The sequence below is a fragment of the Ictidomys tridecemlineatus genome, chromosome 14, assembly GCF_052094955.1.
Source record: "Ictidomys tridecemlineatus isolate mIctTri1 chromosome 14, mIctTri1.hap1, whole genome shotgun sequence".
NCBI lineage: Eukaryota > Metazoa > Chordata > Mammalia > Rodentia > Sciuridae > Ictidomys > Ictidomys tridecemlineatus.
In genome coordinates, this window is record NC_135490.1 from 12,483,703 (window position 1) to 12,507,509 (window position 23,807).

Here is a 23,807-nt window from a genome sequence, read left to right on the forward strand (position 1 = left end):
CTCCACCATGCAGCGTCACAGCAGTGCTGCTCCAAGGGGACTGGTACAAGGACTCCCTGGAGAGGTGCCTTGGAGGCCCAGGCATGAGCACTGAACTGGGGGCTGCGTGAGGAGTGCTGTGAGGCTGCAGCCGTGCGTGACCAGATGTGAGGGCTTGGGGCTCAGGCAGGCCCTGACAGATTCAATGACTAGCCCCCCTCCAAGAGCAAAGGACAAGGACGGAGTGCACAGCCCCTGAGACTCACAGCAAACGCCCCTCCATTGTGAAACCTTCACTAACTCAGGTCTCCCGAGCTTTCCTACTATTTAGTTTATTCCTTGATTATAATTCTTACCACAGTCTCTCTTATTTTTCTGTTGGTTAAGCAAAAGCCTTTCAGATTAAACCGTGGAGGCAAACATGTGCTGTGTGTAACATGGTGAGAGTCCCCAAAGTCTAGACACTGCTCTGTACAGGGCCGGGCCCGGAGGACGTTTAAATGGAATTGGCAACTGCCCCACCCATGTCCCCCAGACCCGGTTGAGACCACCTTTTTTTTCCCCCCTAATTGCACACTGATATAGTGGCAAGGAGTCATGCAGCCTCAGAGATGGTGGCATCTGGCCCAGAGGAGACCCAGAGAATAACTGTTGAATGTGTGAATGAGTAAATGGGGACATAGGAGAGTGTCCAAGAGGGTGGATCCAAATGTCCTGTGACCACTGCAGTTTGAGTGAGCTGAGACTCAGAGAGATGAAGCTCGTTGTAATGAAGGGGGGCGAGAGGCCTGTGGAATGAGGCTGCAGTTCAAGCGGCCCAGGATGGCCTAGCGCAGAACTCAGGCTCTGCATGCAGACAGGCCTGGGCCTTGGGTTTACTAGCTGTGTGGCCTTGGGGAGTTTTCAAGCAGATCACACTTCTGCCATAGAGTGGGACAAGAAAGCCAAGGTCACAGGGCTGCAGGGAGGATGAGACGGAGTGGGGGGTATACAGGCTCACACACTGCCTGGCACACAGTGAGTGCTCAGGGAGTATTTCCACTGTCACTGGGACAGCTGCAGTGGCACAAATTATCAAGTGGAGCAGAACTCCTGGGGCCAGAGAGCAGAGCTGGAAAGACTGGATCCTGGCTTCTCCTTTCTGCAGAGGGTCAGGACACCTATGGGCGGCTGAGCTCCTGCAGCCTGTTGTGACCTGTTTGCCCTGCAGCTTCCTCCTGAGGTACTTCAGGAAAGCCATGAGATTAGCACAGCTCAGTGACGAGGCTGGCACTGGCTAGCTCAGCCCAGCTCTAGGCTCCTCTGCAGGTCAACACCCCCGGGACCCCAGATGGCAGGGATTGTCTGGAAGAGACACTCTTACTAAGCTGTTCCCCACTGGCACCTCCTGAGCTACCATCCTGCAGGGGCGTCATCTTGTTTTGCAAGCTGGGAAAGGGACCAGGGCCTCTACTAGGCTAAGCAGGTGCTTGCGCACGGAGCTACACCCCGGCCCCATCTTGCAGTTCCCATGGGACGCGTCTCTTTCTGTTCTCATCAGATGTAGGGAGTCTTCCTGTTTCAGAGGGAACAAGATAGAATCAAATTTATGATGTGACCGGCACTGGGCTCAGCATGTTCCACAGTAGCAGGCCCTGCTCCTGGTTCAGCCGCCTAGTGTCCTTTCAGCCTCGGCGCCTTGCAGAGGGACACCTTCCTCCTGTGCCCATCTCAAAGCTTTCCCTGCTCCTCACCCTGTAGGAAAATCACATGGTTGGTCTCAGTTGTCTTCATGGGATTTAACTTACAGCAGTGATGAGTGGGGACATGGAGAGGCAATGCCTTCCTTAAAGGGAAAGGACGGGCCACACCCCGTCACGCAGGGCCACGGGGGAGTGCCTGGGTCAGTCTGCGGGGACGCATGGCCAGAGCTCTGGGGAAGAAGGGACAGGCAGGTGGGGCAGCTGAGCAGGCTTAGCACTGTTAGTTCTTGGATAATGCTGGTGGGCTCTGGAGCACAGAAGTCTGGAGCCCGACCGCAGGAGTCTAGGGAGAGGGAAATTGGCTTGCCTGTTAGAATTGATCAGGGAGGCGGTTGGGTGTGACTTGGTTGCTTTGCCTCTGACAGGCGTCTTTATTAGGAAGTTGTCACTACCTCCAGGAATCAGCTGGCCCTAGAAGGGACAATCTGTCTCAGGCCAGGAAGGCCTCCTAGATGCCAAACCTCATCAAAATCAGAAAATAAAAAACACACTTAACACACCCTCTTCTGTGCCTGAACTCTGCCTACTTGTTGGCCACTTGGGATGGCCCCACTCCGTCCCCCGGTTGGGACCTCTGAGGAAGGTTGCCGGTCCCTCCTCACCTCTCTGCTGTCTGTGACCATCTGCCTTTTGTGCTCAGATGCTGGACATCTTTCCCTGGGCGTCTGTCTACAGCTTTCCTGTGGCACATCTCCAGTGTCCCTGTGCCTGCCCACCGTGAGCCTCAAGAGCAGGAGGAACAGGAAGAGAACTGTGTCTGCCATTTCCACCCAGAATCCTTGGAAGGAAGGAGGCTGGAAAGCTCTCCTGTCCTCTCCCTATTCTCTTGCACCCTCCGTATTAACCCCTCTGTGGAACTTCCCTGGAACTTTCTCTAACTGCCTCCCCAACAGCCAACAGCTGTCCCCTCTCCTGTGCTCCAGGAACTTCTCAGACTCTCAACACCAGCAGACCTTGCCTGAAGGGCCACGCTGTGGGCATCCTGGAGGGAACTTCCTTCCACCTTCTCCAGCCCACAAGCCTTCTTACCTTCCCACAGCCGCCACCCAAGGGCTCCCGCTCTGCTCTGGGTAAGTGACGCAGGCTCTTCCTGTTGATGTGAAGCAGGGGTTTTCTATAAACCGAGAGAGAGACAGACAGACAGACACGAGAGCTTGACCTAGTGTTAAGAGTGATATTTCCTATTTCCTCACTCTGCATGATTGGAGGATTTTATTAGGGGCATTTCTAAGTGCTCATCTCTGAGCATCAAATGTTTCTCCAACTCTGCCCAGAAAGTGCACTTGGGTACATTTCTACTGCTGGAGTTGTGGCTGGATTGAACAGTACAGACTTCAGCCAGGCCTTGCTTCTGACAGAGTTAGCAAGGATTTTTTCCTTTATGGGGTCCTCGTTTCCTCTTCCATGAAACAGGAAGAAGAACCCCTCTTTCCTCCAACCTTGGACACGTGGGGAGAACAGACTGGATCTGACCCTGAAAGGAGGGTAAGGTTAGGTTTTAATGAAGTCTGTTTGCCTATTTTTACTTGAATTGCCTGTACTTTTGATGTCATATAAAAACCATAGAAACCATTGCCAAATCCAGTGCCGTGAATCTTTCCCCCTCTGTTTTCTCCTGAGATTTTTATGGTCTTAGCATTTAGATCTTTGATCCATTTTGCACCAGTTTTTATATACAATACATGGTGAGTCCAACTTCATTTTTCTGCGTGTGTCTGTAGAGAGCAGGGACAGAGAATGGGAGAGCAGTAGCTGAGACTGGGGTCTCTGATGACCTCATGGCTATGGCACACTTGGTGCCTGGGAAAGTTTCTGTGCAAAGGCGTAGGATAGCTAGCTGCTCTGGCAATTCCCTGCATGAGAGGCTCTGTGCTAGAATCTTATCAGCTTTGACCTTGATCTCAGGCACACAGCTCCTGGGAACAGAGGAACTTTCTTGCTAGACAACCACAATGTTTCACCCGCTCTGCTGCTCCTGAACAATGGACTTTCTTGAAAGCTACACAAAGCTCCTGACATTGCATATTGCAACTGTAGAATGCCACTATGAGAAAGCTTCATAATGTTGCTAACCTTGTAACTTTCCTGAATACAAAGAATAATGCATAATGCTTGCATAGTCTTTAACTTGATAATGAGACACATAAATAAAGATCGCTGGCGTAATTCTTTAGACGTGCTTCTCCATCAGAGAGCAGCACTCTACCTGACCCGAGCTGAATCTTCAAAAGCATCTATACATGTGTGAGTCTTTATTTTTCTTATCCTTTTTGCCCCTCGCCAGAACCTGCTAGTTTGGCCACACTGGTTGTGACATGTATCTACCCAGGTGTCTCAGCACCATTTGTTGACGTGACTGTCCTTTTCCCACTCATCATTTGATGGTTATACAGATAAGAGTTTATTTCTGGGCTCTCTATTTTATTCCAGTGAGCTATTTATGTATCTTTACAACAGCATCACATCATTCTGTTTGTTTGTTTTGTGATTCTAGGGATTGAACCCAGGACCTCACACATGTTAGGCAAGTACTCTACCACTGAGCAACATCTCCAGCCCCTTTTACTTTGAGACAAGGTCTTACTAAGTTGCCCAAACTGGCCTTTAACTTGTGATCCTCCTGCCTCAGCCTCCTGAATAGCTGGGATTATAGCTGAATACCCCAGTGCGTGGCCACCTCATTGTTTTAATATTGTAGCTTTTTAAGTCTTGTCATCAAGAAGTTTTAGTTTTCCAACTATGTGCTTTTTTTCAAGTTTGTTTGGCTAATTGGAGTCTCTTGAGCTTGCATATGAATTTTAGGATATGCAATTAACCATATCATTGGGATTTTATAGGACTTGCCTTAATGTATAGATATTGTCATCTTAACAACATTAAGTCTTCCAATTTGGATTTCTTTCTGTGTAGCTCCTTCACATCTTTTAGCAAGATTTCGTAGTTTTCAGTGTACAAGTCTTTTTGCCTCCTAATTAAATTTATTCCTACTTGTTCTTTTTGATGCTATTGAAGAGTTGTTTTCCTAATCTCTTATTTGAATTCTTTGTTGTTAAGAGGACAGAAATGCATTTGATATTTGTTGATTCCATATCCTGCAACTTTGCTGAATTTGCTTATTAGCTCTCACAGTTTTTCTTTTCTTTGAATTATTAGGGTTTTCTGTGTATGAAATCATGTCATCAGCAAATAGAAATCATGGTTCTTCCTCCTTTCTAATTTGTATGCTTTTTATTCCTTTATTTTGCATAATTGCTAGAGCTTCCAGAATATATTGAACAGAAGTGACAAATGCACATATCCTTGTGTTGTTCTTAATCTTAGGGAAAAACTTTTATATTTTTGCCTTTTATCTCTGTCATTAATGGAGATATGAGGTTTTCATATATGGTCTCTCTCTCTCTCTCTCTCTCTCTCTCTCTCTCTCTCTCTCTCTCTCTCTGTACCAGGGTTTGAGCACAGAGGCACTTAACCTGAGTCACATACCTAGCCATTTTTATATTATTTTATTTTATTTTTATTTTGAGACAAGGTCTCTCTAAGTTGCTAAGGCTGGCCTTGAACTTGGGATCCTCCTGCCTCAGCCTCCCAAGCTGCTGGGATTGCAAGCATGCATCACTACACTTGGCTCATACACAGTCTTTAACATATTATGAACATTTCCTTCTTTTCTTAGTTCATTGAGAGTTTTTATCATGAAAGTATGTTGAATTTTGTCAAATGCTTTTTCTGCATCAATCGAGAAGACCCTGCAGAATTCTCCTTCCTTCTGCTTCTGTGGTGTCTTACATGTGTTAGTTTTTATCTGTTGGACATCTTGCATTCCAGAAGGAATCTTCCTTGGTTATGATGTCTCTTCTGTCATGTGCATTTAAGTTCTTTGCACTAGTATGTTGATGATTTTTGCATCAATGTTCATAAGGGATATTGGTCCGTGGTGTCTTTGTTTGACTCTGGTATCAGGGTAATCCTGGCCTCATTGTATGAGTTAGGAAGAATTCTCTCCACTTCAGTTTTTTGGAAGGGTCGGAGAAAGACTGGTGTTAATCCTCCTTTAAATATTTAGTACACTTACCAGCAAAACTACTTGGTCCAGGACTTTTCCTATTGTTTATAGTGCTAGGGAAAGAACCCAGGACAGGTTAGGCAAGAGTCTACCCTTGAGCAATACCTCTCGCCCTTTGTGAGAGGTCTTTGAATCTCAAAATAAAAAGGATCAGGAATGTAGCTCAATGGTAGAATGACCCTGGGTTCTTTCCCCATCACTGCAGAAACCAAAAACAAACAAACAAAAAACCCCACCATTTTGTGGCTTAACATATGGTCTATTTTGGAGAATATTCTATATGTGTACTTTACGAACATATGTATTCTGCTTTATGGACTATGTGGTGTGTGTTTTATATATCCATTTGATTTGTAATGTTGTTCATGCCCTCTGTTTCTTTATTGCTCTTCCATTTAGTTTATATATTATTAAAACTGGAGTATTGAAATTATCAACTATTATTGTCAATTTACTATTTATTCAATTCTGTCAATGTTTGCTTCATATATATTGGATTCTGGTACTTGGTGTTTGTAAGTGTTATCTCCGTATTAGTCTGTTTTCTGTTGCTAAAACAGAACTCCTGTGGCTTGATAATTTATAAAGAAATTAGGTTTGTTTCACTCACCATTTTAGAGGTTCAAGAGCATGTTGCCAACATCTGCTCATCTCTGGTGAGGGGCCCCTTAGATCTAAAGTAAATCTATTGTAAACAGCATATAGTTGGACCATGTTTTTTAATCCAATCTGCCAACTAACTTTTTTTCCCCTATGACTTTGGGGAAATTAAGTAATTACTTACAGGCAATCAGTTCTTTCTTTTCTTTCTTTTCATGAATGAAGATCTTCATGTTTAGTTGGTTTTTCTTTTTTCTTTTTCCCCTGTGCTAGGCACTCATTTCCTTTTGTGTATGCCGTATAGATATATTTCGTGGTCACCATGTAGATTGCACATAACATTCTAAACCCATAAGAATTCAGTTTGAGTTAATACCAACTTAATTTCAATCACACATGAAGGCTCTATTCCTGTAAAGCTCTATGTTCCTCTCCATTTTATGAAACGAGGCCACAGTTTACCTCTTTCTGTATTGTATACCCAATGACATTGATTTATGATCATTTTAATTCATTGTCTTTAAGTCCTGTATTTAAGAAGTGGAGTTACAAACCAAAATTATAATAACTCACTTTTATGTCTGCCTATGGGTGGACCCCAATGAAGGACTTTTTATCTTGAACTAATTTCAAGTTACCATCTGAAGGACTTCTGTTGGCATTCCTTACAGAGCAGCTCTCGTGGTGATGAATTCCCTCTTTTCTTTCTTCTTCAGTTCTGGGGATCCAAGCCAGGGCCTCATCTGCACTCAGCAGGGGCTTCACCACTGAGCTACACCCTCGGCCCCTCCCCTCAGCTCTTGTTTACCTGAGAATTTAATTTCTTCCTAATTTTTGGAGGCTAGCCTTGTTGGGAGTAGAATTCTTGGTCCATACTTTGTTCTTTTGTTCTTTTAGCACTTTAAATACCAATTCCTGCTGGCCTCCAAGATTTCTGCTGAGCAATTGGCTGGTAATTTTTCAGCAGTTTGCTTATGTGTCTCAGAGTAGGTCTCCTTGAGCTGATCCTACTCGGGATCTTCTGAACTCCTTGGATTTTTAGATTCATGTCTTCAAGTTTGGGAAGTTGTGGCCATTTGTCTTCAAATAATCTCTCTGTTTTTTCTCCTCCTGTGTCTTAACATCTGCAAATGTTGGTCTGCTTGATGGGACCCCAGAAATCCTGAGGCTCTCTTCACTGTTCTTCATGCTTTTTTTTTTTCCTTTTGGTCCTCAGAATTGATGATCTAAAATGTTGACACCAATTCTTTCTTCTACCTGCTGAAATCGGCTCTCAAATCCTTGAGCTGAATCTATCACGTCCATTATTATATTTTTCAGCTCCAGAATTTCCCCTTGGTTCCCGTTTGTGATTTCTATCTCTTTGTTGACATTCTAATATTGTTATGTGGCATTTCCTGGATTTCATTTCATTTTCTGTGTTTTCCTTTAGGTTTTTGAGCATACTGTCGTTTTAAAACTCTTAGTGTACCAAGTCTGATATCTGGGCCTATCTAGGGGATGATTTCCATCAATTAATTTTATCTCTTTGAACCGAGTGTTTTGCCATTTGGTTTTCTCTCTGTTTTTAGTTTTTAAGTTAAAAAAAAAAATATATATATATATATATATATATATATATATATATCTTTCTTGTTGGTGATTTTGTTGTTATTGGAAACTGGGCATTCGAGGGGAGACATGGCCCCTTCTCCCCATGATGGCTGGCAGTTCTGTAGGGGCCTTCCTCAGTTCTCTGGTCTCCGTCTGAGCCTAGGGATTGGTGGACATGGAAGCTCTCTGGCCTTTCTCAATTTTATTTTGAGACAGAGTCTTTCTAGATCACTGAGGCTGGCCTCAAATTTTCCCTCATCCTGCTTCGGCCTCCCAGACAGTTGGGATCACAGGCACGTACCGCTATGCCTGGCTTAAGTCACCAGTGCAAAAGTGTACACATCCGTTGTTTTCAGATTATGTGCAACTAATCACACAATTTTAGAACATGTTCATTGCCTCCAAAGAAAACCCCATACCTTTTAGCCATCATCCCCAAACCTCTCATCATCTCCTGCCCCCACCCAAAGCTTTAGCAGCTACTAGTCTGTTTTCTAACCCTACATATTTGCCCATTTTGGGCATTCATGGCAGCAGGATCATATCTAGGGAGTCTTCCCTTCACCCTCGCTTATCCCACCCCCTTACCCTGGCTGTAGAAGGCACAGGACATCAAGGGGAGCAGGAGCAGGCAGACCCCTGGACAGGTCCCAAGCTGGCGTTGTACCCTGTGGCTGCAATGCCAGGACTAGGGGAAGGACCCGAAGCTGTTGGCCTATAAAACAAAGTGTCCCAGGACTCAGGCACCAGATGGGAGGTAGTCAGAATGAGCAAGGAAAGAAAGGAAGTGTTCAAGGACCAGAGCGAAGGTGGGAGTAGCCGGAGAGCAGGAGTGAGGGGGGTTGCCATCAGAGGGCACGGATGCTGGGATTTCAGAGCTGAGTCACTTCATAGTGATGGCTGTGTCCAAAGAGAGCGTCCATAGGGAAGGACTTCAGAGGGGAGGGGAGGGCGGTGTTGGATGAGGCCAATTCACAGAGGCAGGAGATAGATCAGGTGGGGGGGCTGCGGGACAGTAACTGCTAATGACCACAGGACTTCTTTGGGGTGATGGAAATGTTCTGTAGTTAGTGGGGATGGCTGCCCAATTCTGTTAATACGCTAAAGCCCTCTGAATTGGACATGTTCAGAGAGACTTTTACGGGTGTGACTTTTATCCTGATTAATAGTTTTATTAAGAATGAAAGAAAGGCCCGGCACAGTGGCGCAAGCCTGTAATCCCAGTGACTCAGGCGGCTGAGGCAGGAGGATAGCAAGTTCAAAGCCAGTTTCAGAATTTAGCAACGTGCTAAGAAACTCAGTGAGATCCTGTCTCTAATGAAATACAAAATAGGGCTGGGGATGTGGCTCAGTGGTTGAGTGCCCCTGACTTCAATTCCCAGTAACCCCCAACTCCCCCCCAAAAATGAAAGAAAAAATAATAAGGGGGAACTAGTTCACTACAGTTCAGGTATGATGGCAAAACCAGACCTGGTTGTGAAGTGAAATTACAAAAATGTCATGGTAAGAAACCAAAGCCCCGGGAAGGGGTCAGTTCCCCCCTCTCCGCAGCCTTCTCCAGGAAGCCCGACTGACCATGGGAGTCCTACTCTCCCCTTTGAAACGTAAATGCACCTGTGGAAGCTCGGGCCTCCTCAGAGGAGCCAGTTCTTCCCCTTATCACACTCTTCTTCTGTAAACATGCTTCTGTCCAGAGAAACCCCCGAGCACAACCTTACATCAGGCAGGCTAGAAAATTCATGACACCAAACAGCCTGTCAATGTCTGAGAAACTGGATGGAGCTCAGGATCTGGAGTTTCCTTTTCCTCTGGGTCGGCCAGTGTTAAATCAAGTTCGGAGTTCTCCTCCTCTCTGAGTGCTGCTCTCTGCTTGGCAGCCAGTGGGTTTCCTGCAGCGCGGGGAGCCCAGCGGGCACAGGGGAAAGGTTAGGGAGGAAAGAGGGAAAGTGAGTCTGGGCAGGGAGAGGAGGTGAGCTGGGCCGGGGTGGGAGGGGTCAGGCTCAGCAGGACAGGAGGGATGAGGTGGGGTTCCAGAGCATAATCCAACAGGTCCCAGTGGTGGGAGGGACCACGGCAGCTCTGGAAGTCCACCTGGCCCAGAGAGGGTGCCTGGAGGCGGCCCCAGTCCAGGTGACTGAAGAGGGGGGCGGGGCACTTGGGGAGCCAGCCCTGGGAGATTCCAGGAGTCTCCTCTGCTGCTGGGGACAGGGAGCTGGACTCCCCAGGCTTGAACCTGGCCCCCAGATGGTGCACTTCAAGTATGAAGCCCCGTCCTGTGAATCCCCCAGGGAAAGATCGGTTTGAAAAAGCCGAGAGCCACCGCCTCCTGTCAGATTCTCTGTAGGAAAACAAGGCAGAGAAGGTTAGATAAATAAGCAAAGGGATCCAGGGCCGGGGGCCAGGCTGAGTGACTAGCTTCCCACCGATGTTGCTGGAGAGCTGTGAGCTGTTAAGTGAAAATAAGGACTATCAGAAACAGAAATAGCAAGCTGGTCATGCGCTGAGACACGTGTTTTGCTGAGCATCTGTACACTCGAGGCGTGGAGCATGGAATGCTAGACAGACTTGGCACTGCCCCCAGAGGCTGCTCGGCTGAGGTCTGCGCGGGGGTGGGGCTACCACTAAGCAAATAAGTACGAGAACTTCATCGTCTCATAGGAAACGTAGGAAGGATAAGGTAAGGAGAGGGAGCTCTGGTTGTGTCTCACAGGAATGTCATCGAGCCTGGGGTCAGAGCAAGTTTCACTGAGGAAATGACCCCAGAGGGGATGGGCTGTGGGGGATGGTGCCTACAAAGGCCCTGGCACAAGGAGGAGCTCCAAGGACCAGCTGGAGTTAACCTGCCAGAGGGGGAAGGTGGAGACGGCTAGAGAGGCAGGAAGAGCCAGACTGTGCAGGGCATTGTGGGCCACTTGGAGGATTCTGAGCCTTATCCCATGGGAAAGGAAAGCAGGAAACTTAGGGTGTAAGTGGGAGGTCCTTGAAGCAGTAGCAGGGGACAGTGGAGCAGAGCAGTTAAGAGCATGGACTCTGGAGTCAGATTGCCTAGGTTCAAATCCCAGGTCTGCCACCTATAGTCTGTGCAACCAAAGTCAGGTAAACTAACCTCTCTGTGCCTCAGTCTCCTGCCTTATAAAATAGGGTGGCTATGTATCATATCTACTTTATAGGGTTAGCATGAAGATTGAATGATTAAAGTGTCTGGCACACAGAGTGAGGAGGAATCGCTGTCATAAGTGGGCTTGACAGGAGCAACCCTGGCTGGGGATGCTCCCCCATCTCCAGGCAGACATTCTGTCCGGGCTAAGAGCTATTAGCACCCAGGAGAGTTCTAGCTTCTGTAGTGGCTGCCACTTTGAAGACAAGGGTCTCTTGGCCTTGGTGACCATTCTTCTTGCATTGTCCTCTGGTTCTGACCATCCTGTGAGCTGCAGGAGGATGGGGACGTCACTCAGCACACACCCTCCAGCTCAGCAGGTGACCAGGTGAACGAGTGGCTGACTGGCTGGGTCTGTGACACACCTGGACTCGATGAGGGGGCTTCTGTTGGACCCTTTCCACCGGGGGAGTCAGCTCCCTGCAGCTGTAGGAGCCTGGGGATGGAGGACCGCGTTTACTCTGCAGCCCCAAAGGCGGGCTCTTTGCTGGAGGTTGGGATCCTGGAAGCAGGAACTGAACCAGGAGGCAGGAAGCAGTCGCTCTAGAGACTGAGAGGCATGCCCTCGAGCGATGATCTCACGTTCTTACCAAAGCCCCGGATGATGGGGCCATTTCTTTCACTTGCTTCTGAAAAGGATGAGTGGTAGCTCCCAGCCGGGCTGGCTGAGCACCGTCCTGCCACGGGAAGGGCTGCTGGGGAGAACTGGGCTCTGGCCCCACAGGCTCCCCCCCAGCCCCACCCAGCTGGCCTGTTCCTGAGAGGAGGCAGGGTCGCTCAGGAGCCCCTTCCCCCGACAAGGTGCTGGGGAGGTGCTGCCTGAGCCCAGCCTCCTCTAGAGACTATTATTTTGGGAGAGTGCTGAGCTCAGCACAGCTGCAAGTGCAGCCAGACACAGGCACCCTCTGTCCCCAGCTGGCCTTTCGGAGCTGGCCTGGGGTGAGAAGCCCTCCCCCTCCCCTCCTACACAGGGTCACCCTGTCCAACCGTATCCACCTTCAGATGGCCCAGAGGCTCTTCAGGTGGTGGAGGAACCAAGGGGCAGGCAAAGCAGCGTGGTCTGTGGGGACGCAGCCCAGCCAAGCCACAGTCCCTGCCCCCAGCCCCAAGCCTGAGGCTGCCAGCCCCCAGGGCCAGGCCAGAGCCGAACCTGGGGACTCTGTAAGCCCTCCTCACAGTGGGCTCTCTGGCCTGGTGGCCAGGACAAGAGTGACAAGAAAGCCAGCCCTGCCAGGGGCGGAACCTCTGTCAGGACTGCAAACAGCCCAGCTTGGGGCAGGGCCAGGTCCTCCCAAGGTGCCCACATCTGTCCATCCGGGTGGAGGATTAGCAGCTGGGGCCCAGCCAGTGTGGGTGGGGCTGCTCCCCAGCTCTGCCCTGCAGGTGGCCCTGGGGTGGGAGCTGGGCCGTGGGAACAGAGCCCCTGCAGAGGGTCCCGCTGCTCTAGTGGCTCTTTGTGTTCCAGGTGCCCCACGCTGGACCATGAAGCTGGCCACAGCAGCCCTGTTGCTGGGTCTCGTGATGGTGGCCGCTGGAGAGGAGGAGGAAGAAAACGACCCATGTGTGTACGAGAACCTGCCCTACCAGGACACAGGGCTGTGCAAGTAAGCGGCGGGCGGCCGGGCCACCAGGACAGGGCAGCACTGAGTCCAGGCTCTGTCCCCCCTTCCAGAGGACTGCAAGTGCAGCTGTTCCCTCAGGGGCCTTGGCAGCCGGCCTCACCCTCCCCTGGAATCAGAAGGGCTTTGTGGGTCCCGTGGGGTGTCTGGGCCTTATCCCAGGAGAAGAGGCACAGGGAACACGGGAGCCTCCGGGGAGGACCACAGAGCAGCGGCAGGGGACAGGGCCTCAGAGAAAGGCCCCCTCCTTGCAGCCCAGAGGGTCCCTCCCAGGCGCCACTCCCGGCCAAGTGGGCACGTTGAGGGAAAATGGCATCAGGCAGAAGGCACGTGACCGGCCCCCAGCGAGAGAGGCTTTCTGTACCGGGCCACAGGTGTGTTTGGCCAGGGGCCCCGCTTTGGGGCATGGGACCAGATGGAGCTTCGGCCCTTCCCAGGACACAGATTTCTCCCGCTCTGGGATCACACATATTTTGGTCATCTTAGCACATTTTAAAAAGCCTTCATAAACACCACTGCATGGACTTTCTGTGGGAGAAAGGAGAGGAATGAGGCTGCCTCCCTCTCACACGGGAGCTCGAGTTCCAGTTTCTTGGGCGACCTGCAGAGTGGCCCCAGGGACAGCAGGCTTCTGAGCCCCATGCACACAAGGTCCAACCCCCCACCTGCTGAGGGGTCTGCCGACCAGGCAAGGCAGGACCAGGCTAGCATCATGGCCCCCTTGTTTCCCACACCCTGGAACACAAAAGAGATGGTAACATCTGCATGTCCCCTGGAGGTGGCCAGCTGTGTGTGTGTGGGGGGGTGGGCCCAGGTCCTTTGATCTTCCCTGCTCCCTGATGACCCGTTTGCCTGCTAGGCCATGAGGCACCTGCTATGTCAGACAGACACTGTGCCCGCTCGTGGGCTCCTGGACATGCTTGACTGTCTCAGTTGACATACAAAGGAGGAATCACCTCCCCACTTTGCAGAAGCAGGGACAGAGGAATCCGTATGCAGCTTGGGAGAGGCAGAGGCCCCTTCCACCCCTGACCCCTCCCTGACTCTCTGCTCCTGCTCTTCCCCCTCCTATCTCTGGTGCTCCAACTGGAATAAAGGGGGCTCATTCTCAGGGCTCTGGGAAGATGCCCGCCACCCCCAGTTTGAAAACTATGGACTTAAAACACTGAGGGTGAATGCTGGGAAAATTATAAGCCATCCGCGCAAAGAGGAAGCCCTGTCCTGGTCACTGCTTGGAGACGGTGATCCATAAGAGAGGACCACGGGAATGAAGATGCTTCACGGTGGCCCCCAGGAGAGAGCAGCACCTCCCACCTGGCCCCTGCCCAAGAGCCCTCTCAACCAGGCTTCTGACCTCCACAAGGGACCCTGCCCCTGTCACAGGTATTTGGAGCCTAACAGGGAATTCTGCAAGGCAGGACTCAATACCTGACGGCAGTGATCTATAAAGGAGGAGGCTTATGCTGAGTGACAAGCCATGAGAAAGCACCATGAAGAGAACAGCATTTTAGGAAGAAGAGCTTGGGGACGTCAGGACCTGGACTCAGTCTCAGAATCCAAACAACCGCGGTGGCCCCACCCCACACCCAGTGGGTGGATCCCTCCCCGGCTCCCTGGAAGAGCCCTGCCCTTCAGGAAGCGCACCCTGGTCTCCAGGCTTGGGGGCTTCTCTTTGACGTCAGCCCGTTGTTTCTAGTTCTGACCCAGAGGCTGCACAGAACAAGTAGGTGCTTCCTGCTGGTCTTTCTCTTTGGAGCTGGACACCATGTCCCCTTGTCCACCCAGCTCTTCACCCCACCTTCACTCCAGCCCTCAGTGCCTCCCAGGGGCCAAGGTTCTCAGCCTCCACTTTCAGGATGGGTTAGGGGGATGGGCCACTGTCACACCAAGGACCATGCACCCACCAGAGCCCCCGCATGCCTCCTGAAGACAGCCTCATGTCCCATGGGCCTTCTTGTCACCCTTGCTGTCAGTCCATCTAGCTGCTCTAACAACGGAGCCTTAGACTGGGAAACTGATCAACAATGGAAACTTATTGCTCACAGGCTGGAGACTGGTGAATACAAGACCAAGGTGCCAGCGGATTTGGTGACTGGAGAGGGCCATTCTCTTCCTCAAGATGGAGCCTTCTTCTGTCCCCAAGTGGCATAAAGGAAGGGCAGCTTCCTTTAACTTCTTTTATAAGGACACCAATCCCTCCTCATAAGAGTGACTGGTCACCCACTAAGGCCCCACCTCTTGTTCCCATCACACGGGGGATTGAAGAGATGAGTCTGGGTGTGGCAGGGGACACCAGCCTTCCCACCAGGGCCCTCGTTTTGGGCAGGTGAGATTCTGAGCCCCTTGCACTGGTCCAGCTGGAAAGCCACATTTCTCCAACCCAGTCCTTACCGTGACAAAGAGCTGGGGTGCTCCTCTAGCTCACCGGTGCCCCAGCGCGGGAAGCCACATGGTGCAGGGAAAAGTGCCCTCGATGGTTCCCCCCAAACTTAGCAGCTGTAAGTGTCTCAGCCTCCACTTCTCTGGCCGAGGCTCAGCGGGCGCCACTGGCTCAGGGTCTCTCAGGAGGCTGCAGTTCAAGCTGTCGTCTGGGATTCCGAAGTCTCATCTGAGGGACCGACTGGTGGAGTGGGACGCTCTGTCCCCAAGCTCACTCAGCTGGTTGTACACGTTGATCCTCTGTCATGTGGCGTCCTCACAAGACCAACACCCCACTCCAGGAAGGATCAGAGACAGAGAGAGCGAGAGCGAGAGTGAGAGAGCGAGCAAGCTTGTGAGAGAGGGATCCCAAGGAGAAGCCAGTCTACCGACATAATCTTGGAAAAGAGTGCACATCGCTTGTGCCATATTTTCTTCGTTAGACATAAGTCCACTAGGTCCATCCAACTCTCAGGGGCAGGGACTACACAGGGTGCAAATAGCAGGACGTGGGGCCATTGGGCCCTCCTAGAGACCGCCCACCACCTTTCCCTTCCCCCCCTCGGCTCACCAACCATGGGACCCTTGTGAATTACTTCTCTTTCTATGGGCCTCGGTCTATCAGTCTGGGAAACGAGAATAATAATCATTGCTTGGAAGTGTCAAGTACAATAAGCACACAAGATGCATGTGATGAAGGGGCGTGGCCCAAAAGTCCCATTTCCTTTTCTCGAGGTCCCTTATGCAGTCCTAGCTGATGGCAAAGGGAGGGCCCTATTCTCTTGGGTGCCTCCAGGCCTTGTCAAGGGGACCAGGAGAGTCCCCATATCTCAGGATGGAAACTGGAACATTTATCTGAGGTGAACCACAGGTAGCAAGGGCACCTGAGACGGTGGCCCCTTCAGGGTGGTTGCACGGACTGCAGTCACCACTGCAAATGTAATAAATTTGCCTTCAGGGTCTTTATCCCAAGCTTTTTTTGGTGGTGCTGGGGATTGAACCCAGGGCCTTGTGCATGTGAGGCAAACACTCTACCAACTGAGCTATCCCCAGCCCAATATCCCAAGCTTTTGATAAAGCAACTAAATGGCACAGAGGCCTGCCTGTGCTCCTTGGCACATCCTCCGATGTGGAACAACATGTCCTCTTCATTGCTGGCTGGCAGCACCCCCACAGATGTGATGGGCAGGGTCAGAAACACAAATCTAATTCTTGGTCCCTGGGCATGGCATGTCCCCTATCCCATCAGGACACTCTCTAGCCTCAGGCCCATCGTCAATTTGCTGATTTCATGTTTGTTTGTTTGTTTGTTTATGGTCTTGGGGTTCAACTCAGGGACAGTCCACCACTGAGCCTTGTCCCCAGCCCTTTCTAGTTTTCATTTTGAGACAGGGTCTCCTAAATGGCCCAAGCTAGCCTTGAATTTCAAAATCCTCCTCCCTCAGCCTCCTGAGTTGCTGAGATTACAGGCCTGCGCCCCTGCTCCTGGCTACTGATTTTGTTTAACTATGTTAACACGTGCGGCGATTTTACTGGAATTAAGAGGGGAGAAGGGCTACCTCCCACTCACCTCTTCCCTGTTGGGTCAGTTTTTCCCAAGTCTGTGCTATGTGTTGATGGTCCCTCTGTCCATGGAGGGTCCCTTCCACCTGCCTCACATCTTGCTGGCTCCAGTGATCAGGAGCTGCAGCAGAAATATCCAGATGATCCCTAAAAGGCTGTAATGAAGATATGGAGAACCTATCCCCTAAGACTCCAAAAGCTGCAGACGCCATGCCATCCAAAAGGAATTGCTGTAAAGGAGCCAAGAGTCAGCCTAAACAATGAACAACCACGGCCTTGGCCCGTCGAAGCAGCCTGCATCCACACCTGCTGGGCTCAGCTGCCTCTGCCCTCCGTCACCTCTGGTCACCTCTGGATCCACTGGGAAGGTGGGAGGCAGACAGTGGAAGAATGGCACAGGGTTCCCCACCAGGAAGCTGGCCTCGCTCTCCTCCTAGTCCCAGCCCCTGGAGCTCTTTCTCCAGACCTGTTCCCCAAATTATATTCTGGGTGCCCCAGTGAGAGGCATCACCCCGAACAAGGCACAGTGGACAGCAGTACCACTGTCCAGCTGGGCAGCAGCTCAGCCACACTGGGCTGCTGGAAAAGGTGGGGGACCAGGGACACCTACCTACTCTGTACCTCCCTCAAGAGGAGATCCAGGTCTTGGTGCAAAAACTAGCACAAGGGTAAGGAAGAAGGACAAGTTAAAAAAAAATGGTACCAACATTTTAAAAAATATCTATTTGAAACCTGGCTTAGATATCTGGGTTCAAGTGTAGGTGAGTCGCAAGGCCAGGCAGGAGAAGCCACACATCAGTCCTAAGCTGCTGCTGCTCTTCGTTCTGCATCGTATTTTCTTCCTTTTGGGAAGTCAGATGCTCAGAATCTCTGAGCCATTCAGGTTCTTCTCTGAGTGATGGTCTCTGAGTGATGGGATGTTTAATCCACTGAGAGACATTTCATTTTGAAAGCCTAGGGTCTGGGTGATGCTTCGCCTGAAGACATGGGTTATTTAAGAAATGGTGGGAGTTTTAGGCACGGGGAGTTCTTGATTGTTTAGGAGAGAGGGAAGGTCTTTGTCCATGAAAGAGGCTGGGCTGAATTGCTGAACCTTTCTCTCTGAACTAAGAACATTCCTGAAGAGCAGTGCATATTGTCCTTATAAACCCAGTCCTATTTTAAATTCACTGGCCAAGTTTGCCTGAGGATGTACAGTTGGCCCTCTGTATCCAAGGGTTCTGTATCCATGGATTCAGCCACAGATCGAAAATATTTGGAAAAGAATTGCATCTGCACTGAACATGTGCTGATGCTTTTTTTGGTGATCATTCCCTAGACAATACAGTGTAACAACTATTTGCACAACATTTACATTGTATTAGATGTAAGTAATCTGGAGGCGACACAAAGTATGGAGGTTACATGCAAATATTACGCTGTTTTAGGGTGTAAGATATTTAACATTTTACAGGTTCTGTGCATAGGTTATATGCAGATATCACACCATTTTATATAAGGGCTTGTGCATCCAAGGATTTTGGTGTCCATGGAAGGTCCTAGAATCTATCCCCAAAGGATACCAAGAGATGACTGCAGATTCTTCTTGGGGGTAGACGCTGAGGATGGTCGGTTCCTCTGACCACTCGGCTGTGCTGGACTCTGCTGTAAGTGCCAACACTATCTAACTTTTCCCACCAGCCCTGTGAGGCAGGTTCTATTAGTATCCCCTTTTACAGGTGAGGGGACTGAGGCACAAAGAGGCCAAGTGACTCTTGGGATCACTCAGCTAGTTAGTGGCAGATTTGGGATTTAAACCCACTTGACTTTACCTTCCAATAATGTTAGCCTGCAGCCTCATGGATCCCTAGGACCCTGACATGGTATGACCACTTCCCTCTCTCCATAGGGGCCTTGATGTTTTCTACCCAGAGGTGGGAAATATCGCCTGCATGTTTATTCCTGACTGCAACAACTTCAGGCATAAGATCACCTACTGGATGGAGCCGATCGTCAAGTTCCCCGGAGCCCTTGAAGTGAGTGAGTTGGGCTGGCTGCAGGGGGTCTGGGGGTCTTGACTTCTTCCTGAGCTCCCTCTGCTGTGGGACTTGAAGCCACACGCAGAGCCATCAGCGTTGGGTCTGCTGGTACCAGAAGGCTGTTGCTATGAGGCTGTGCCTTCCCTATAGTGGCCTGGTGGCCTAGGGACAGAGTGGGGTGGGGAGGCCTGCAGACTGGACCCTTGGCAGTGCCATGCATCTTGATGCTTGGTTGTCACAGTAGGAGACAGCCAGGCTCTTCTTGTGCCCAGTCACCTGAAGTAGAAGATCAAAGTGTTTTAGGAATTGCAAGTGATTATTTCTTATTTCTTTCCCTGGGGAGTGATCAGTCCCATCCCTTTGTGGAAGCTTCCCTGGGCTTGGAGCTCTGGTGAGCCTGGGGAAGGGCCGTGGAAGTGGGAAGTGGGGCTGCGGCTCCCAGCGGTCACGCCATGTCCCCGGGAGGGAGACATTTCTTCTGAGAAATTTCTTTCTCTCTCGGCTCTGAGCTCACCTCTTGCTCTCTGCTGTTTTGCTAGTGTCAACAGGGACACAATGACTGTGATGTGGCCAGGACACAGGTCACTAACAGGATGAGACACAGGGATTGTGGCTAGGATGTGATTGTCATTTCTATGCAATGTGCTGGGAAGCACAAGGGTTGCTTCCTCTCTCCTGGTGCAGCCTGGCGGCCCCACACTCCCCTGGTCAGGCCTGACAGTGGCCAAGCCAAGCCCATCAAGGAGCAAGCTGGAGAGAGCAGTGTCACGTGGTTGAGGCGTCTTTGTTTGTCCAAGTGTTTGTCACTATCAGGGAACTAGTATGTTTCACAGCTTATGTGGCTAATGTCGGGAAGCTTCACTGATGGGTCCCGTTGGCAACTGTGACGAATGTCCTTTTCCTCTGGAAGGCTGAGCGAGCAGGCACACACATGCACACACACACCTGCACACACATCGTCCCTCCTCCCTGGAGACCCTCAACCAGGCCACACCGTGGACAACCAAGAGGAGCACAGAACAGAAGGCTGCTGTGCTTCTAGCTCCTGGGACAGGGTGGAGGGCCACCAAGGCAGGGCAGGTACCCAGTTCCTTAGGGACAAGTATATGCTCTCCCATGGGACAGGACTCGTGACTCTCCCATTAATTCCCTTGTCCTGGGGTTTTCACTTGCAGGGCCCCAGGAGGTCAGGCTAGATGCTTTCCCAATGATATCCCAGGAGGACAATCTCCCATGCTCCATTCCCTGAGCGGCTGTTGCCCAATATGTCCACTAGATGGCAGTGTAGACTTTTCTAGCTCCTGGAGTCCCTCCTGGGAGGGATTTGAAGACCGCTGGGGAAGTCCTGGGTTTAGGGTTTTGAGGATCGGATTGTCCTGAGGTATGGACACAACAGAGAAGATACTGCATCTGTCACACCCTGAAATGAAATCTTTCACTATCAAAAAACCCATCCTGTCTCAGCCCAGGGCTAGGTGGGGCAGAAAACTGGTCTAGAGTTATGGAAGACAGAGGGCTGTGTCAGAGAGAGCCCAGGAGAATAAAGACTTTGTGAAGGAAGGTCTGGTTGAAGCAGTGGGCAGACAGAAAAAGTAGTATCCTACTCCCACAGCACTATGGTTTACAGAAACGTAACAGACCATGAGAAGGCAAAGTCGATGACCAAAAGCTGCCCTTCATAGAGTGCTATTTAGACTGGTTGTTATTCATGTTGTCATTTCATTCAATTCTCTTATCAAGTCTGCAAGCTAAGTATTTCTTTAGTCAAGATTGTTAGTGGCAAGTGACAAAAAGCCAACTTAAACCGGCTGAAGTCAAAAGAAAGGGGAGAACTTGCTAATAAAAAACTAAACAAAAAACCCTCCAGACATAACTTCAGGTCTGGTTGGAGCTAGGTGCTCTAACTATGTCACAGGGATCTTTCCATCCATCTCTTGACTCTGCTTTTCTCTCTGCTATTTTTACTTATAAATAGACTCTCTCCTGCGATGACAAAAATGGCCCCAACAGCCTCAGGCTTAAGTTTGACCAGTTTATCAATCCCAGTGGGAAAAGATGGATTCTTCCCAACCATTGAAAGTCCCAGGATCTGTCCTGCTTGGATCACACGCCCACCCCTAAACCAAATGGTGACTCTGGGCAGCCCCAGGAGAGTAGAGCAGAAGAGGGCCGTTCTGCCGCAGGAGCACCAGGTGCTGCCTGTGCGAAGGGTCAGGCGGGGAAGCAGCAGTTCCGGTGGAAGTACGGGGCCGGCCGGGGCAGTGCTGGACAGTGGCCTGCCCAGCTCCAGAGCCCACGGGCCTGAGTATGGACCCTGCAAGGTCCGCTGAAGCCGAGCAGAGCTGGCAGAGCTGGGGGCTTGCTGGAGGGAAGCCTCCCCAGTCAGTGTGGGAGGGGGACAGAGGACAGTCGCTGCTAAGGAACCTGGGGCTGGAGCTTCCTCAAGGGCTCCAGGGGACAAACCTGCCCTTAGAGAGGATGCAGGTGCACCCTGGGAACAGGGTCCCTCAAAAATGGGACAGGAGAGGGGAGGAACCCCAGTCCTACAGAGAAGGAGGAAGCCATTTCCGCAGGGCCCTGGCCTGAGGGAGGAAGGCAAGAGTGGGTGACTGGCTAATCGGGTCAGCGCCTTGTTTCCAAGGTGATTAAAACAGCGCCACCAAGGCCTCAACTGCCAGTGGACAGGCCGAGGGTGCCCCCCAAGCAAGGCCCGAGGCCCTGGCAGGAGGGGTGCAGTGGGCGTGGGTCAGCCTCCACGCCCTGGCCCAGGCTGCTCACCCACCTGTGGGCCCTTCTCCCATCCCGAATCCTCCTCCTCCTCCTCCAGGACCCCTTTGCTGACTGCCCCTCTCTGGGCCTGGCCCCCACCCCTGGCTGATGGCTTCTGGCTAAGACTCTTCAGTGTCTCCTGCCCAGCGGGAGAGGAGACAGGGTGTTGGCTTTGTTCTGCCTGCCCATTCATGTCCCTCACAGCTGCAACCACTTTGTAAACACTAGGAGATCCAGGAGGCCGGGTGCGGCATTTCCTGGCATCACCCACAGCTCCTGCCAGCAGCTCAGGTCCCATGCTGGGCCACAGGGCGAGTGAGTGCATGGTTGAGTGAATGGATGGTGGGAGGAATGGACAAGTGAGTGGCAGGCAGAAGGACCCCTCCCAGAGTGCAAGCCCCAGCTGGGTAAGCCCCAGGGTTTGTTGTTTGAGCTTCCAGGAGTCCTGAGCATGTGCAGGAAAGCTGCCGAGCCCAGGGGACCACAGACAGCAGCACAGAGGTGGAGCTGGGGTTGGAAAGGAGAACCAGGGAGGGAAAGAGAGGAGGGGGTGGTGGTGTTGGGAGCAGAGCCCGCAAAGTCATGCTTCTTGAGCACCGTGGCTGGGAGCTGAGAGCTGCGGAAGTAAGTGGAAGCTTTTCTCCTCCTGATCGCTGACAAACATTAAGAGGCCAACATTTTAAATGCATCCCGTCCTTAAAGCCAATGAAAACTGAAAGGACCCTGCGAAGTGTCTTGACTGGGGCTTATTCTTCACCTTAAATCTAACCAGCTGGAATCCTTTTGAAGGGAAGAAATTGCCGTTAAGTGGGGAACGTGCACGCATTAGAGGGAAGGAACAAAAGCCACAGCGCTCTGTCCTGCTGTCCTTCAAGTTTCTAATCAGGCGCCAGAAAGCAGGTGTCCCTGCGCGTCCCAGGCTGGGCAAGTGCATCTCCCGCCCCGGCTGCAGCTGCGCGTGTTGCTGCCCCCTAGCGGCGAAACAAATTTCAACACCAAATCGGGAGCAGAGGAGGCGCCCAGGTCCTCCGCTGGGCAAGCGCTGGGCAAGCGCTCTACCAGTGAGCTACAGGGTTTCACTAAGTTGCCCAGGCTGCCCTGAGTATGTGATCCCCCTGCCTCCTCTTGAGTAGCTGGGATTACAGGGTGCACGCCAGCCACCTCTTAAACACCACTTTTTAGAGGCTGAAGATATGGAGCCCTACCTACAGGGTGGGGAGTCACAGGCTCCTCTCTGAAGCAGACCCCAAGCTCACCAGACAAGCAGGAAAATGAGGGCTGCTGCTGCTGCTGTCACAGAATAATGGACCCTGTCAGGACACTGGGCTTCCAATGCCCATGGTGGTTTCAGTAGAGCAGCCCCTGGTGGCCGCAGCTGATCCCTGGGCTGGGGGCAGGTCTTCCTTGCAGAGGGTGAGAGGGATACATGCGACCCTCAAAGGCAGGTGTTTGCTTAGGGCACTGCAGTCACAAATGACTTGGCATTACTCACGCTAGCACCACACGCCTGGCCCCCTGGACACACTGTCAATCCAAGGATAAAAGACACCATTACAGAGTTTCCAGGATGCTGGGGGGAGAGACAGGTAGCTGGCAAACAGAGAGTCACAGGGTGTCCATGAGTCAGCACCTGGCAAGGGACAGGCACACAGGGGTCAGGATGGCTAGGGGAGGGATGAGGCTTGGGAGAGGGCAGGGACACACCACAAGGAGACAGAAAGCTGGGTGGGCCCCAGCGTGGTGCATGGATTGTAACTGAAGTCAGGTGGGTGGGGGTGGGGTCACCATGTGATGGTTAGACTGGTGAAGGTGGTCAGTTTAGCAATTCTGGAAGGTCACCTGGCAGCAGGTGGAAGAATGGAGAGAAGGTGAGCTTGAAGGCAGGAACGTGAAGTGGGGTAAGAGATGTTAGAGAGGTGGAATCCATAGGGCTGTGGGTCTGTGGGGGCCAGGGTTTCTGGGATGGTGGGTGAGGGTGAGATGGAGCATATAATCTATCATCCCAAACAAGACCCTGTGAGGGTCAGGCGGGGGTGCTGTTCATAATTATACCAGGATGAAGGGTGTCTTTGGGCACATGGGGTCCATGTGCACTACAAGCTGTAGTGGACATGGACCCCAGTGACCCTGAGAATGGTGCCTTCATCAGGCAAGGGAAGCAGGGGCCAGCAGCCAGCAGCAGAGCCGTCTATACACACCAGATCTGAGGACACTGTGCACACCCAGAGTGGCACAGTTGGAGGCTTACATTAGGGTCACTGGCATCCAGGCAGAAGTAGAATCTGT

The 23,807-nt window shown here is 51.3% G+C and overlaps 1 protein-coding gene and 1 non-coding gene across 10 annotated transcripts in view; one reads left to right on the forward strand and one right to left on the reverse strand.

The window, feature by feature from the left end:
• Pebp4 (phosphatidylethanolamine binding protein 4) overlaps positions 1-23,807 on the forward strand; it is a 214,313-nt gene that overhangs the window by 17,800 nt on the left and 172,706 nt on the right. For 4 of the 9 annotated variants that reach the window (XM_078030881.1, XM_078030884.1, XM_078030883.1 and 1 more), the window contains 2 exons: positions 12,600-12,738; positions 18,623-18,749. In XM_078030881.1, the coding sequence (XP_077887007.1) occupies positions 12,617-12,738; positions 18,623-18,749 (249 nt within the window). In that variant the 5' untranslated portion in view covers positions 12,600-12,616. Of the gene's footprint in view, positions 1-2,644; positions 2,792-3,852; positions 3,966-10,498; positions 10,655-11,049; positions 11,074-12,599; positions 12,739-18,622; positions 18,750-23,807 lie in introns of those variants that run through there. The other 5 variants (XM_078030882.1, XM_005329321.5, XM_040292931.2 and 2 more) reach the window with 4 other exon arrangements.
• On the reverse strand, positions 16,152-16,220 carry Trnav-cac (transfer RNA valine (anticodon CAC)). The gene has a single exon. It is a non-coding gene; the product is annotated as a tRNA-Val (tRNA).